The following is a 14,237-nucleotide window of genomic DNA, read 5'->3' on the forward strand; positions in this document are numbered from 1 at the left end:
GGGTCCACGGAAGAAGTAGAAAGTCTAAATGTACTCCGGCCATCCACCCACGTTATTGCCGTCGAAGCTTTGAACCTTCTGGAGTGGGTCCTCCGTTTCCCATTGGCACACGTGTATATGGCAATATCTCTCGCTTTTTTTTTTTTGCAATATAATGCACTTTCCTGCGCGGCGGCTGTGTGCGCGAGTGAGCCAGTGTCGGAGGCCGTTCGATCATTGGGAACCAAAACCCTAGCCATCTCCTGCTCTGCTGCTCCCGATCTCAGATTTAGATCGCTCGATCGCTCTGCTCGGGAGAAGGGAAGAGATGAACATTTTCAAGAAGAAGACTTCTCCCAAAGGCAAGGATTAACAATACTTTCTTGATCTGTAATTGCATACACCTCCCCGTTTCGCTTGATTCCATGTGTTTCGGTTTGTTTTGATCTGATAGTGGCGTGATGCATTTCCTCTTCGTCATAAAAAGAATGAATTTGCTATCGCATTTGTTTTTCACACCCAAGTTGTGCCGATAGGCACTCTAATTTGCACTCCTATGCTATGTTTGGGGATCGGGATGGTGGTGTGCGATCAAAAGTAAATGACGTGTTCTTGTTGTTTCCGTTTTATTTTATTTGCTGTTTTTCTCTTTGATATTACTTCGGTGCATGGGAAAATTTTGGACCTTCCTCTTTAATCGTGCCTATTTTCTTCATCGCAGATGCTCTCAGAACGAGTAAAAGAGAAATGGCAGTCGCCACAAGAGGTATACCGTGTTATTTAGATTATTAAGGTTTTATTCCGGGAGTTTTTAACTGTGTTTGCTCATCATTGGAAAAGGTTGTTATTTGCGTTGTATCTTAGGTTAGATCAGAACTCAGAGTCAGGAAGTTTGTGTCCAGCACATTTACATTAATGTTTCTGCAAATTATGAGTTTCTATAAGAACAAATGTTAGTGGTGATTCTGATCCTATTATCTTGTTTTCAGGTGTTGAACGAGAGATTGCTTCCCTGCAGTTAGAGGTTTTGGTGTTCATCAGTACAACACACTTAAATTAATTAACTTTTTTTATTTCCTTTGTCATACTAATTGTTACTTACAAATGAATGAAAACAGGAGAGAAAACTAGTTGCAGAAATCAAGAAGACTGCGCAAACTGGGAATGAGGAAAGTTTTGTTTTGCACTTGTTTTTTTGTTCATTGTTATGACATTTTTTTTGTTCCAACAATGTTCTTCATTGTTCAGGAATGCACTCATCATTATAGAGTTCTATAATAAGTTATAACATGATCTTCTTGTCGTGCATGTACTTTTCTGCACCTAATGAATATTACACAACTTGCTTTGGCATTTACTCTTTCAGGCTGCCACCCGGATTTTAGCTCGTCAGCTTGTTCGTCTAAGGCAGCAAATTACTAATCTGCAAGGCAGTCGTGCTCAGATAAGAGGCATAGCAACACACACTCAGGTCAAGAAGTTTTGATCAACTTGAGTTATGGAAATGTTATTGCTCGGATTTGGATTTGAATGTGGAAAATTGATATTTAACCTTTTCAGGCAATGTATGCAAGCACCTCAATTTCCACAGGAATGAAAGGTGCAAGCAAGGCAATGGCTGCTATGAACAAGGTGATGAGAAATTTAGGTTGAAGGAAAAAACTGTTACTTAGATGTTGGCCCAGTTATTCTGACACACTGGCATGCAAATTATACTTTTCAGCAAATGGAACCAGGGAAGCAGGCAAAACTCATGAAAGAATTCCAGAAGCAATCCTCACAGATGGACATGACAGTATTGTTCCTGAACTCTAGTCCCTTGAGCTTTCAACTTTTACATTCATAATAATTTTGGTGTTAAAAGATGAATTTGTTTTGTTTAACGATTAGATTCATTAAATCCATGTTGTCAAACTAGTCACCAGCTGTAGGATTGGTTTGCAACTTCAGTTGATTGTGTTCCAATGAATATATTTGCTGAACTATATGTGACTCTAGGAGTTGCTCAGTAAAAATAGCTGAAAAAAATGAGCATCTTTTTTTGGTTTGTGGGATTTCGATACCTATTAGTAGGTCTATACTTAGAGAATTATTCTGTCAATATCTTGGGTCCACATTTTTCTTTCTTCCTTTTTATTTTATGCATTAGCAACATTGGAGTAATATATATCTGATTATCCCAATTTCATCTGTCCTAAATTATTTCCCCTTGGATAGGCGGTAATTGGTCCCTCCTGCAATATACTACTCCCAAAGTTTCCCACACTAACAAAATGAAAATGCAAAATATAGGTGCAGAAATCAGGGTTGGTCATTTTCTTTTTTGGCTCAAACCATGATCAAACTTAACGAAAAATTATGTTTGGTTGAGTTTTGGACCAAATTGGTTCATTTTGGTTTAAATTGATAGAAATAAAGTTTTTTTGGTTTCATTTGTAAACCAAAGAAAGCATCAAAATTATGCCTTGTAAATACTAATATCTATACATATATTTGTCATTTTTTAATTTTATTTTGAATAAATATAGAGAATTTATCTGTAAATTTTACAATACCGTAACTCAATTTAATGCATTTTAAGGTTATAATTTATTTCCATGTGTTATATGCATGTGTTTGATTCCCATGAGTTAAATTTTTTACTCAAACTTGGCCAGCTTGAAATGATGTCAGAGACCATTGATGAAACTTTGGACAAAGATGAAGCAGAAGAAGAAACAGAAGAGTTGACGAACCAGGTAAATACAATTTTTGCTTAGTTATAGCATAGATGCATAGCCAGCTAAAATTGATGGCAACTTCTTGGAGGACCAAAACTATCTTCTTTGGATTTCAGTTTCTTTTTTATAATTCGCATTTCACTTGGTACTTATTCCATGCTCCCATCATTTAATGCTTCTAGGTGCTTGATGAAATTGGTGTTGATGTTGCTTCACAGGTACACCTTTAGCATGCCTGTGTAGTCTGCTATTTTAAATATTAACTTCATACTCATCATCCTGGATTTATTTAATTATTCAATGCTAGCTCAACATCTGTTCTTTGGCATTTATTTTCCAGCTATCTTCGGCTCCCAAAGGCCGGATTGCCGTCAACAGCAAGAGAGCTGATGCTGTCACAAGGTATTTTATATGGTTGTTAGTGAACAACCCCATTACATTACAACTTCAATTATGCTATTCTGTTTGTAGATGATTTTCACTTTTATGCATTGTAGTCAAGATTAGAGACAAACTGTTGCAAATCACAATAATGATCTATATAGTAATTCTACTACATGGTTGCTGTCTCTAATAATACCTCAATTTCCTACTGCAGTATTGTCATTTGATTAGTCGTTACAGTTTATCAGTTCATAATCCCAAGCTATGTTAGTCCTAAATATATTTAGATCTGGTTGTATGGTTCTTATCCTCCTATTGAACTCTGAACCTATGCATAAAAAATGGATTGGAACCTTTTAATTCGAACTGAGAATTGACTTAGACAAACTAATTAGTAGAACTGAGGTATCATATCCAATTTTCATAATTATTTCCTTGCTCTCTTGCTCTAAGAGAAGGGGAGTCTTGGCGCAACGGTAAAATTGTTGTCATGTGACCAAAAGGTCACGGGTTAGAATCCTGGAAACAGCCTCTTGCAAATAAAAGTAGGGTAAGACAGCGTACAATAGATCCTTCCCCGGGACCCCACATGACGGGAGCTTCGTGCACCGGACTGTCTTTTTTTTTCCTCTCTTGCTCTAAGACACCGTTTTCTCTGTTAAAGAATATTTTATTCCTTTGATTTCAGGAATGTAGTTCAAGATAATTCTCATGTTGATGATCTTGAGAAGCGAATGGCATCACTGCGGCGTCTCTAGTCAGGCAAAATATATTGTTACTGGTCAGATGGGCTGATGCTTCTATGAAGCTTGCAAGAAAAGTTGTATACCTACCCTTCTGTTGGATTGGTGTTTTTTGTGAAGCCTGCAAAAGAAAGAAAAAAAAAACAAAAGTCTAATATTGTGGAAGTATTTTTGTGAAACTTTTAGTATTTTGATAGTAGATCTCGATTTATCTGTTTTTATACATTTTTCCCCCTTTTACTACTCTTGATGTCAATAATAATGGGGCAGGAGGACATCTAAGTCTCATGGTATAAAGCACATTGTAATTAGGTTACTACAGATTGAATTTCTAGTAGATAAATATTGTGTTTTGTTTATTTTATATCTTGGTAATGATTCTCAAGTAATTGTTTTATCTAATTGTTACTTTGTTATCTTTTATATTGACAATATTATGAATAATTGTATACTGATAATCTTGAGGAATATAGAGATAGAATTATCCTTGATGTTGACTTGAGATAATATATATATATATATATTGGAAAAAATCATTAGGATAAATGTAAAGATAGTTTTTTTAAAATAATAAATAAGTTTGATTATGTAAGATGGTGCAAATAGGGAGGATGAGATCTTCTGTCCTGAAAATGGTGTGTCCATGTGTCTTCTCGTCGATCGGACGAATTAAATTACATTTTAATGATGCAGTGTACATCACGAGAATGTCATAGCTGTCCAATCGACGAAGAGACACAGGGACACGTTATTTTCGGGACAAAAGATCTCATCTGACAAATAGGTCGTATCTGAGCTCTGTGGACCTGTATTTTATGTAGCTCAAATGTGATCATGCCAGTGCTAACTTGATTTGAGCCGTTCCAACTCAATCTCTCACTCATAGACCAATTTATTTTTAAAAAATATATTTTTAAAATAAAAAACATATTACATTAGCCAATCCAATAAAAATTTTCTACTGACCATTAAAATAAAGAGAAATGTTCTCAAAAATCCATCTAAGCGGCCATTCTTAAAATTGTCCGCAGCTGAAATTCGACTCTTAAAGGACCTAACCGCTGGAGGGCTTTACATTAAACCAATCAATCTTATCGTTCTTTAGAAGACTTTTATTGTTGAATTAAAGAATCTACTATAAACACAAGAGCATTGAAAACATCAAGAGCTATCACGATTAAGGCAGAGTAGATAAAAGTACATCTGTTTTTCCCCTATCAAATCTGAACAAGAGCATTTTTTTATTAATTTTAAAGCTGGAAATAACAAATGGCAAAAGCGTTTCTAAGAAGGAATCACATGGGAAATCAAAAACCAGTTTAAATCTTAAAAAAAAATTTGTTTTTATTATCAGCCTCTGATTTTAGAATTCCATCCAAAAGTTTGAAGTGATGTAGCATCTCTACTCTGTTAACATACATACAATTTCCAGAAGACCAGCATTCTGATCATCCCTGTAAAGTTCTAAAGGATACTCATTTAGTATGTGAAAAATAAATTATCGTCAATTATCTTTGCAATTTCTCGAATAAGATGAAGACAACCTCGATTGAGCTGGTTGTAAGAAATCAAACGCAGACGGCCCAACGGCTCTTCTGGTAGCTGTTGGGGAATCTGTTATCAAAGGCTCATAAACACTGCTCTTGAATTTATTCCGCGACGCCAATGAGCCAACATCCTTCTCTATTGACTTCAGCTGCGAGTCAAGGTCTCGTATCGAGAATGTGGCTACACGAGATCGCTCTGCCTGCTGAAGTATGTTAATTGCACTCGATCTGTATGTATATCTAAAGTACTTGAGAGCCAGCACGGGACCCATTCCTACCACAGTAATAAGCTGGAACCAGGGAATGTTAGCTAGCACAAGGTTGGAAATAGTAATTGCGAGGATGACAGATACTCACAAATAAAGTTATCCAGTATGATGGTTGTCTACAGAGGCGGAACATGATCGTGTACAGTCCTGCCGATGGTATGGCGCTGATCATTAAGTTGAGGCCATAGAAACACAATAAGTTGCCCCAGATAGCAAGGTGATGGAAGATGGTGAAGGAACTGGAAGATTCAACAATACATTAATTGAGAGATTGGACAAAGAATTTTGGATGAGAACTACTAGTGTGATATCGATGTAAATGCTTACTTCATTTCAATTGTCACTACAAAAGCCTGCAGCCAAATACAACCTGAGAGGGCAACCATTGATAGCTGTTCCATCTCACTTTTCTCATCAGCATATGCGTGTACCGTTATTAAGAAAACAACAAGAGCCTGATATTATGAGAATATTAGCAACTACATGAGCTAATTGTGCGAATTGCGTACCAATTAGATAATTATGACAGACCAGATGCTAATTCTATGTTAAAACGAATAGGCATGCAATTTTCCATTTCCCTTTTCTTAATGAATATTATATACATAGCAGTCTCTTGATCAGACCACCGAGGTTCGTAGACTCGAGAATGCACAGAATTGGATAAGAATTCTGAAGATTAATTTAGGAGCTACAACCTCATCTCGACTAAGAAAAAACAATAGATGTGAAGATTACACTGACTATTTCTGCAATGATGGAAGCTTATAAACAAGAAAATGTTGACATGATAGGAATGTTAAAAAAGATCTCACATCAATACAGTTTGCAGATGTGGTTGCATGAAATACAAATAGCTGTTAAAAGTTTCAGTTACGTAGAGAAAAAAAATCAACAGTTGAAGCTAAGAACATAAAATATAACATATATGGTTTAGGAACCCTAAAAGGGCAAGTCGGTACACAAAGCTCTCACCAATGTGGGGTACATAGTCTTACTTTGCTTCGTAAGATATTGTCTCTAAGACTCGAACCCGTAACCTCCAGGTCACATGGCAGCAACTCTAGTGTTGTGCCAAGGCTCCCCTTTTTGGTTTAGAAACAGTAGGACGAGGAAGAAAATTAATTTCAAATAAAAAAATTCTCATGCATAAAAACTGTATACAAGTAAACACACATATATATAAACAGTTATTTGTCTCCCGGTAGTAGACACCTGAAAATTTGAAAGTCAAAATGGCCCAATGTATATCTCGACACTTGCAACTTGTAAATTCAAAGGGATACGGTGAAGCAACAAACTAAACCACTTACATGATATAATGATCGACCAAACCATCCAGCAAATGTGCTTGGGTTTAAGAGCCTAGACATAATAAAGACAGTCACAAATAACCCAATGGAAAGCAAGAATGAGACAGGAGTTTAACTGTATTGATAGAAAAGCCTGAAGGAGCTGCTGAAAGGATTAAAGAAATTAAACCAGTTTATTTGGGCATGAACAAGTTCTGCTAACCTTCCAGCTTGACAATAAAATAAAATTTGGGGGTTCTGCATTACTGTCTTTTCTGTGAGGTCTTTGTCAAGAACAACTGTTAGAACAGGTACACTAGTGTAAAAGACGTTATAAGCCATAAGGCTAATAGAGTTGAATAAGCTGGTCCCAGAGACACCTGAGAAAAAAGAAAAGCTGCAAGCAACACAAATTACTGATGGTAGAAAAGCTTAAAAATATTTGAATAGTCAATAAGATAATTAAACTGTTACAGATTTCTTACAATATATCATAATAAAACAGAAACCGATAGCAAAGGGGACCAGAACATACAATATCTGTATAAAACATATCAGCAATGACTTGTAAAAGGAGTATTGTGAGAGAAACGCCGTTCTGTTGTAAGAGTAGCGCCCATGAACAAGAATCAACCTTTTAAGGAACCTAAATTCTGACAAACCATACCAAAGTTGCATAGTTAACATAACGTAGCAGTTCCAAGGAAGAAGTAATAAGGCAAATGCTGGCAACTTTCATGAAAAATTTCAATATGTAAAAGGAGAATACTTTGTCAACATTCAGATTTAGAGAAAGGATATATAATTGCTAATAAAATGGAGCTGTGCAACTTAGAATTAACAAGTGATCTGGATAGATATTTATCTGCTCAAAAAGAAAAAAACACAACTTGGTAAAATACCATGATGTAAACACTTACTATTGACCTGTGGCTGAAAAGTTTTCTAAACATTTCTAAAGTAAAGCCAGTTTTTGTTCTTGCCATTCTACATCTTAGGGTGCGTTTGGTTAGGGGTAATCACTCAACTTTGGTTATCGAACCAAGGTTACATTGTTTAACCCTGTTTGGTTTAGGTAATAAACGATTCCCAAGTAATCAATCACTCCCACCACATCAGCAAACGTCATCAAAACTGAGAATGGGATTACTGCCAAAATGGATGGTTTTTGATGATTCCAGGATTAATGAAAAAATGTTCCCAAAATTATCCTCTGCCTCTTCTCTGCTATTGGAAAGCGATCGGAAAAGGTATGAACCCTAATCTTCTCGCGGCCTTTATCTCGTCCCCGTTGACCCCTTGCAGCAACTCGCCAAGCAAGGCCCCTTCGACTGTGTGATCAACAAGCTCCACGACGTCGAATGGAAGGCCTAGCTTGTGGATTTTGCCGCCAAGTCCCTGGTCTCCGACAGCAGCGCCAAGTCCCTTATTTACGAATAGGGTGACCTGCTCATGTTCAAACCTCCTCTCCTACTCCAGGAGTTCGTCAATCCGGGCGGCGTCATCTTCAAGGTTTGTCACAGGAAACTTTGTGCAATGAGTGAGAAGAAAGTCCCTCCCAGACGAACCGCCTAAGCAGCACCACTCTGTCGCCTCCAACCTAAAGAGGTCAAATGGGCAGAGCTACCTCTATCGAGCTTTCTCAAGACAACAATGGGCTTGCGGTAGGCCACGAGATTGTGTCTCTTCACCTTCGACATAATTAGGGATGTTGACCCGGCACCATTACCTCATGATTGACATCAACTACCTCGCTAGCTACTCCAAGTTGCCTTATTACAAAGAATTTGTGACCGACTTCTTCTGGGACATGGTTCATCAGAAAGAGGAGTCTGCTGCCCGTTCTTCTCTCCCCGCCAAGGACTGCTGAGATCCGGTGGTTGTCAAAGCACAGCGGCGATGGCCAGCGGTTTATGAGGCAGGGAGACGGCTAACAGTTTCTAAGGTGTAGTGACGACGGGCGAAGCGAGGGTCTAGGGAGAGGAAGGGACGGACAGCGAAGGATGGTGCGGTCGACAGTTTTGAGAACATAGCGGCGACGATTGGTAGTTTCTTAGGAGCAGCGACGACGGGCGAAGCGATCAAACGATGGTTTCTGAGCACAACTGCAACGGCGGGCAAAGCGGACAAAGGACGACAAAGGTGAAGACGACGACAATGACACAGTGCAATGATGAATGAACTTTAGTTTTTTAATTTAAACTTTAGTTAATTGATTCAATCAACTCCTATAATTTAAATAGGCTTCTCACCCCAAATTATATTTTCTTATTAAAATAATTAAATCAAGGGTAATATTGCAAATGTTAAATTAGGTTATAACATTACTATGATTGAATCAAACAACATTAGGTTATGTTGTATTCCATATAATCTTGGTTATGCGATTACCTAATAATCGCATATCCAAGGTTATGCATGATAATTTGAACCAAACGCATTACTCTACCATGCAAACACTTGATGATATGTCACATCTGGTAATTCAAGATGTGGAACTCTTGGTGTTTGTGGTCTTTAAGATATGCTTATCGTCTCAAGAATTGGCATATTCAAAGTCTCTCAAACATCATAGCGACTTTCAGCCCACACATGCTCAACCCAAGCAAAAAATCTAATTCCTTCACTAACATTTCATGGGAAAATCAATGTAGTTCAAATAGCAGTTCAAATATCCCTTCGGATATGATTCACAATTGTCAGCACCTTGGTAGGATATGAAACCTTAGTAGTTCGAAATGATATGGCTAGCATCTCCATTACTAACCATGGTTACTGGATGATTAATATTCTAATGATACTAGTGGAAGTGGAAAGAAATGTTTGAATAAAATAATTGATCTACCTTGGTACTATAGATGAGCAAAACCAAGGTTTAGGATCTTATTCTGATGCCTAGTTGGGGTGGTTGGCAGTAGTGGGATTATTTCGATGCCCATATGTCACAGCGAGTTTGTGTTGACTGACATCGATCAAGGTGAGGGGGAATAAAACAAAGAAGAAAGAGGATGCAGTGAACAAATAAGGGAAGAATAAAGAGTAAGAGAACAAAGATCACCCTCAAGGAAGCAAAACAAAGAAGAGGACTACCTAGTCTAATCCATTGAACAAGTAAGCCGTAGGTTTTGGATTTATTGAAGCAGATCGACATCAGCCCTTCTTGTTCACATTGCTTATACATTCAACCTTCCTCATGAATAATGCAAACGATGAATCCCTGAAATATGGTCCCAATCATAATTTTAATGATCCCTATCATATCCACATCTTTCAACAGAGTTTCAGTATTGGAGCACTCATAGAACAGACCATCTCACCCATATAGGGCAAGATGAAACAAAATTTAAAACTATGAACAAAATAGCCACACAAAAAGTGTCAACCAAGAATGTCATGGAGGATAAACTATAAAAATTTCTCAAATAATTGGAATCAGTAAAATACAAATAAATAGAAAGAGAATTAAACTAGCAACTCACTTCCAATGCTATAATCAGCTGCCCTTGCAGCTTGCAGCCCTTCACGACCACTAATCCCGACGCCAATATCAGCATTTTGTATCATCCTCACATCATTTCCACCATCACCAATTGCTAGAGTCCGGTAATCACATGACTTAAGCAGCTCAACAAGCTTTAAGAAATAGGAATGAACTTTTATCATTTAGGTGTAAGCCAGAGATTTGGTCAGTTTACAAGTGACTAAATAGAACACTCCAGTAATATTCAACAAAGAAATCACTAATGATTCTTTTTAACTGCATTTAGGATTGATTTAACTAGTTTTAGAGTCAGAATGCTTTCTCCAACTTGCAAACCATTAGGCTTGACCAAACTTTTATTTAAACTCATCAGCTTGTTAGGAAAAAAATTCATTGTTAAAATCAAAATCTCAGAATGAGTTCACAATTTTTTTCAATGAAAATGAGATGATTTCTGAGTCTGTAGGAGTTACATCAAGAATTTACTACAGATTTACTATGACAGACTTAAGAACATATATAGAGATTAACCAATTAAATAGGTGTGATGACTGGACGTGATCACAAAGCAATCAGTTGTATTTGGGAGTAAAGATTGTCTATTCAACTCACAATAACACCACATTTTGTTAGTTGTTATACTGGTTCTTGATAAACTTGCAAGACAATTTCATAAATAAATCTTAATGTTTTCTTTTATACTTGAAGAAATTCTTCTTACACCAACTTTACAACTGAAACACTAGTAGTTGGACAGTTAAATATTTCAATGATTCACCAGATTTACACCAACATGGAAATATGTCAAAATGAATTTCTAAGCATCATCAACAAAAGGTCACCTGGGCCTTCTGGGAAGGTGTCACCCGACAGCAGATTGCTGTTCTTGAAAGAATTGCCAATTCAGTGAATACAGATCTATACTGTTTCAAAATGATCTCAAGGGCCCAACCATCCACAACAAAAGCTAAGTCCTGTTAAATTAGCTGTTGGATCAGATGCCAATTGTATTCAATAACCAAATATTTGTCAGTGTTTAATGAAGACATGCAGTTCTATTGTCTAATTTCACAGAAGAGACAATTAAGATGCGATCAAATGAGTTAATAATTGAATCTAAACTAACAGTAAATGGTACCATAAGCAATGATGCAGGAGAAATTCAATAAAGAAAATGTAAAATAAAAACTTGCTGAAATATTTGAAGCCACCTAGATTTATATGTTCTTCATAAAGTGCATGCAATGTAACTTTCTGATAAGTGCATTCACGCATACATGAGTCCTGGAAAATGAAATTGTAGATTCTCAACAAAAACATTTGGTAGTCTGAATGATTTAGACTTTGGAGTATGTTCATATATAATGTATCTACTCTTAGTGTCAGCAAATGCAATACTGAGAGCTTGAATTGGAAGATTATCCATCTGATAGTAGTAGAATTCATGGTTTTGATGGTTGTAGTAATGATCACCCATGGCAACGTTAAAAAACTAATGGAGAATAGCATGTTAAAAAACTGAGTAGCATTAAGAAAGAGAAACAACCAAACAGGTGATGTAGAAGACTGGATAGAAAGACAAAAACTCAAACTAGAAGCCTGAAGCAATGAATAAAACTAGACGTGATCAGTACACATCTGAAACAATAAAAAGAGTAATCCTTTTCTTAATGATTTTTGGCATCAGAAAATAACTTACTCATCTTTGCCAATGAGTAAATAACCAGGTAAAAGAAGCCGTTAAGATTTGTTTTTCTATTTTCTTTAATATTTTGTTCCACAAGCTTATTGTCCTTGTGCATGCCAAATTTTTTATTTACATATATTCTATAAAATTTGGACTCTGTTATTTCTTTGTTTGAATTGATCAAACTGTTTCTCTCAGACCAATAGTCTCACTTGTTCTCTGAAAACTGGCCTCTGTTATTTCCTTGTTTCAAATTGATCATACAATTAATTTCTCAGCCAAGTCAGCAGATTAAACCAAAACACACAGAATGCTAACCTTTATTTCAGGAGTCTCATATTATCAGCACAACGAGGACTAAACTAAAATAAACACAAGTCAGAGATAATATTAAGTAATAGTACACAAATAATCTTTAATTGGATGCAGAGCCTACTGAACGTTACATAATTAGAGAGACTGAATCTTTACATCTAACCATCATTTGTTTAACAATAGGATAGGATAACAGACTAGAAGGACGATAATAAGGCCTGCATATATATCTATACTCCTAGAAGGTTCATTTTTTCTGTGCATTGTTCAATGTGAGTTTCCAGTCAGAAAGGAGGACGATGACCATAAAATACAAGAACAAGAAAATGGAGATTCAAATCAAGAAAACAAGGTTTTAAAAGGCATATGCAAGTGGTGTGCAATTGACTCACTGCACTCACTGCATAGCACATAAAAGGGAGATGCTGTTGGTATTAAAAATATTAAGATTGTTTACATTGATAAAAATAACATATATAAACTTCCACAACAATAGCATTCTTTTTCCTTGATTGCTCTCTTTTGTGGGTAACCACCACAACAATAACATTCCAGCAGTGGTGTTTAATGCCATCCCTTGTCCAATTCCAGCAATGGTGTTCTAGTAGTGGTGCTTCATGATGTCACATGATTCTTTTGTCTCAAGAGCATGTTTTGATGCTTCTTTTCTTGCTACCGGACAGACATAAGCGCAATATTTTGTGGCAATATTTTTTGTGTTTATGAGATGATTGCATCTTCCCAGCTAATGCTATGTCAATCGTACAACAAGATGACTACTGACATTTTTTTATCGCAAACGAGCTATTGAAAGATATGAAATATATGACTTTTCTCTACCACCAATAATAATTTTCAAATTCTAAGGTTGATTTTTTTTACTTTCATCTACAAACATATCCTGAAATTTTTGCAATTTTTGAAAATTGATTTTTTTTTCTTTAGTTTAAAATGAAAATCTAAATAATTCTTTTTCTCAACAATATCTATGCAGCATGAAGTATTTCATTGGCATAAAGGTTGTCTGTTCAATGGGAGACACTGTCACACACTGATGCCTTAATTAAAATATGTATTTAATATACTTGAGAAAGTTACTATGCTAAGAGCTAAGCTATTTAAACTCCTACGCAAAATGTTAGACTGATGCTCAGTATTGGGGATAGTTGGAAAATTAACCTAACAGTCACTAGACTAATCATCTCATTTGTTGTGAATGTGATCAAGCAATTTCTGAGACTTTATGTCATGATCATTGGGCAACAAGAAAAGCGCCAATATAGCGTGATCATAACCATCTCAAGTTGTAAGATACAAATTTGCATATTACGTAGGTTCATCCATGGATAAGCAATCCACATCAAGCTATTATGTTATTCTGGAGATAATCTAATATACTGGAAGAGCAAAAAGCAAGTTCTAGTGGCCAGATCAGAAGGCAAAATACAAGATTTTGACTCCAGCCACATATTAGCTCATCTGGCGCAAATAGTTGATCACTAAGTTGATACAACTCTTACTGAGTAGATGCATGATAGTCAAGCTGAACATTGTCTCCGTTCCAATATATCATGAGAGAGCAAAACATACAAATATCAATTGCCACCTTGTTTAAAAAAAAGTTGCAAGCCAAGGAGATCACCACATCATCTATTAGCTCCAATCTTCAATTAGAAGGATTAAATCTTTTTAGAGGTCCTAGAATTGAACAAATTTATAACAAGATAGATTTTACAATATTTTTGAACAAGTTTGAGGGGAGCGTTAGAGAACTAATTGTAAATAGACAAGGGTTTACTTATAAATATACAAACCATAAG

The 14,237-nt window shown here is 36.2% G+C and overlaps 2 protein-coding genes across 4 annotated transcripts in view; one reads left to right on the top strand and one right to left on the bottom strand.

The window, feature by feature from the left end:
* Positions 1–125: 125 nt before the first annotated feature.
* Positions 126–4,190, top strand: LOC121984032 (vacuolar protein sorting-associated protein 2 homolog 2-like). Its single transcript, XM_042536796.1, has 11 exons — positions 126–341; positions 701–745; positions 969–1,003; positions 1,098–1,148; positions 1,346–1,450; positions 1,540–1,611; positions 1,703–1,774; positions 2,637–2,717; positions 2,882–2,917; positions 3,040–3,101; positions 3,772–4,190. Exons 1-11 carry the CDS (start codon positions 308–310, stop codon positions 3,839–3,841), a joined length of 663 nt encoding a protein of 220 aa, XP_042392730.1. The 5' UTR covers positions 126–307; the 3' UTR covers positions 3,842–4,190.
* An 856-nt stretch (positions 4,191–5,046) lies between these two features.
* LOC121983996 (phospholipid-transporting ATPase 2-like) overlaps positions 5,047–14,237 on the bottom strand; it is a 30,064-nt gene continuing 20,873 nt past the window's right edge. For 2 of the 3 annotated variants that reach the window (XM_042536739.1, XM_042536738.1), the window contains exons 18-26: positions 11,258–11,389; positions 10,414–10,567; positions 7,470–7,587; positions 7,158–7,331; positions 6,956–7,007; positions 5,970–6,097; positions 5,731–5,881; positions 5,371–5,663; positions 5,047–5,280 (exon numbers count right to left, since the gene is read on the bottom strand). In XM_042536739.1, coding sequence (XP_042392673.1) covers positions 5,229–5,280; positions 5,371–5,663; positions 5,731–5,881; positions 5,970–6,097; positions 6,956–7,007; positions 7,158–7,331; positions 7,470–7,587; positions 10,414–10,567; positions 11,258–11,389 — 1,254 coding nt within the window. In that variant the 3' untranslated portion in view covers positions 5,047–5,228. Of the gene's footprint in view, positions 5,664–5,730; positions 5,882–5,969; positions 6,098–6,955; positions 7,008–7,157; positions 7,332–7,469; positions 7,588–10,413; positions 10,568–11,257; positions 11,390–14,237 lie in introns of all 3 variants that reach the window. The other variant, XM_042536740.1, reaches the window with a different exon arrangement.

The sequence above is a fragment of the Zingiber officinale genome, chromosome 5B, assembly GCF_018446385.1.
Source record: "Zingiber officinale cultivar Zhangliang chromosome 5B, Zo_v1.1, whole genome shotgun sequence".
NCBI lineage: Eukaryota > Viridiplantae > Streptophyta > Magnoliopsida > Zingiberales > Zingiberaceae > Zingiber > Zingiber officinale.

Bases quoted from the DNA above. Each gene is read 5' to 3' on its own strand.
- LOC121984032 (XM_042536796.1), top strand. From the start codon at position 308: ATGAACATTTTCAAGAAGAAGACTTCTCCCAAAG. The intron at 746-968 runs GTATACCGTGTT...TCTTGTTTTCAG, and splicing joins AATGGCAGTCGCCACAAGAG to GTGTTGAACGAGAGATTGCT. The intron at 3,102-3,771 runs GTATTTTATATG...CTTTGATTTCAG, and splicing joins AGAGCTGATGCTGTCACAAG to GAATGTAGTTCAAGATAATT.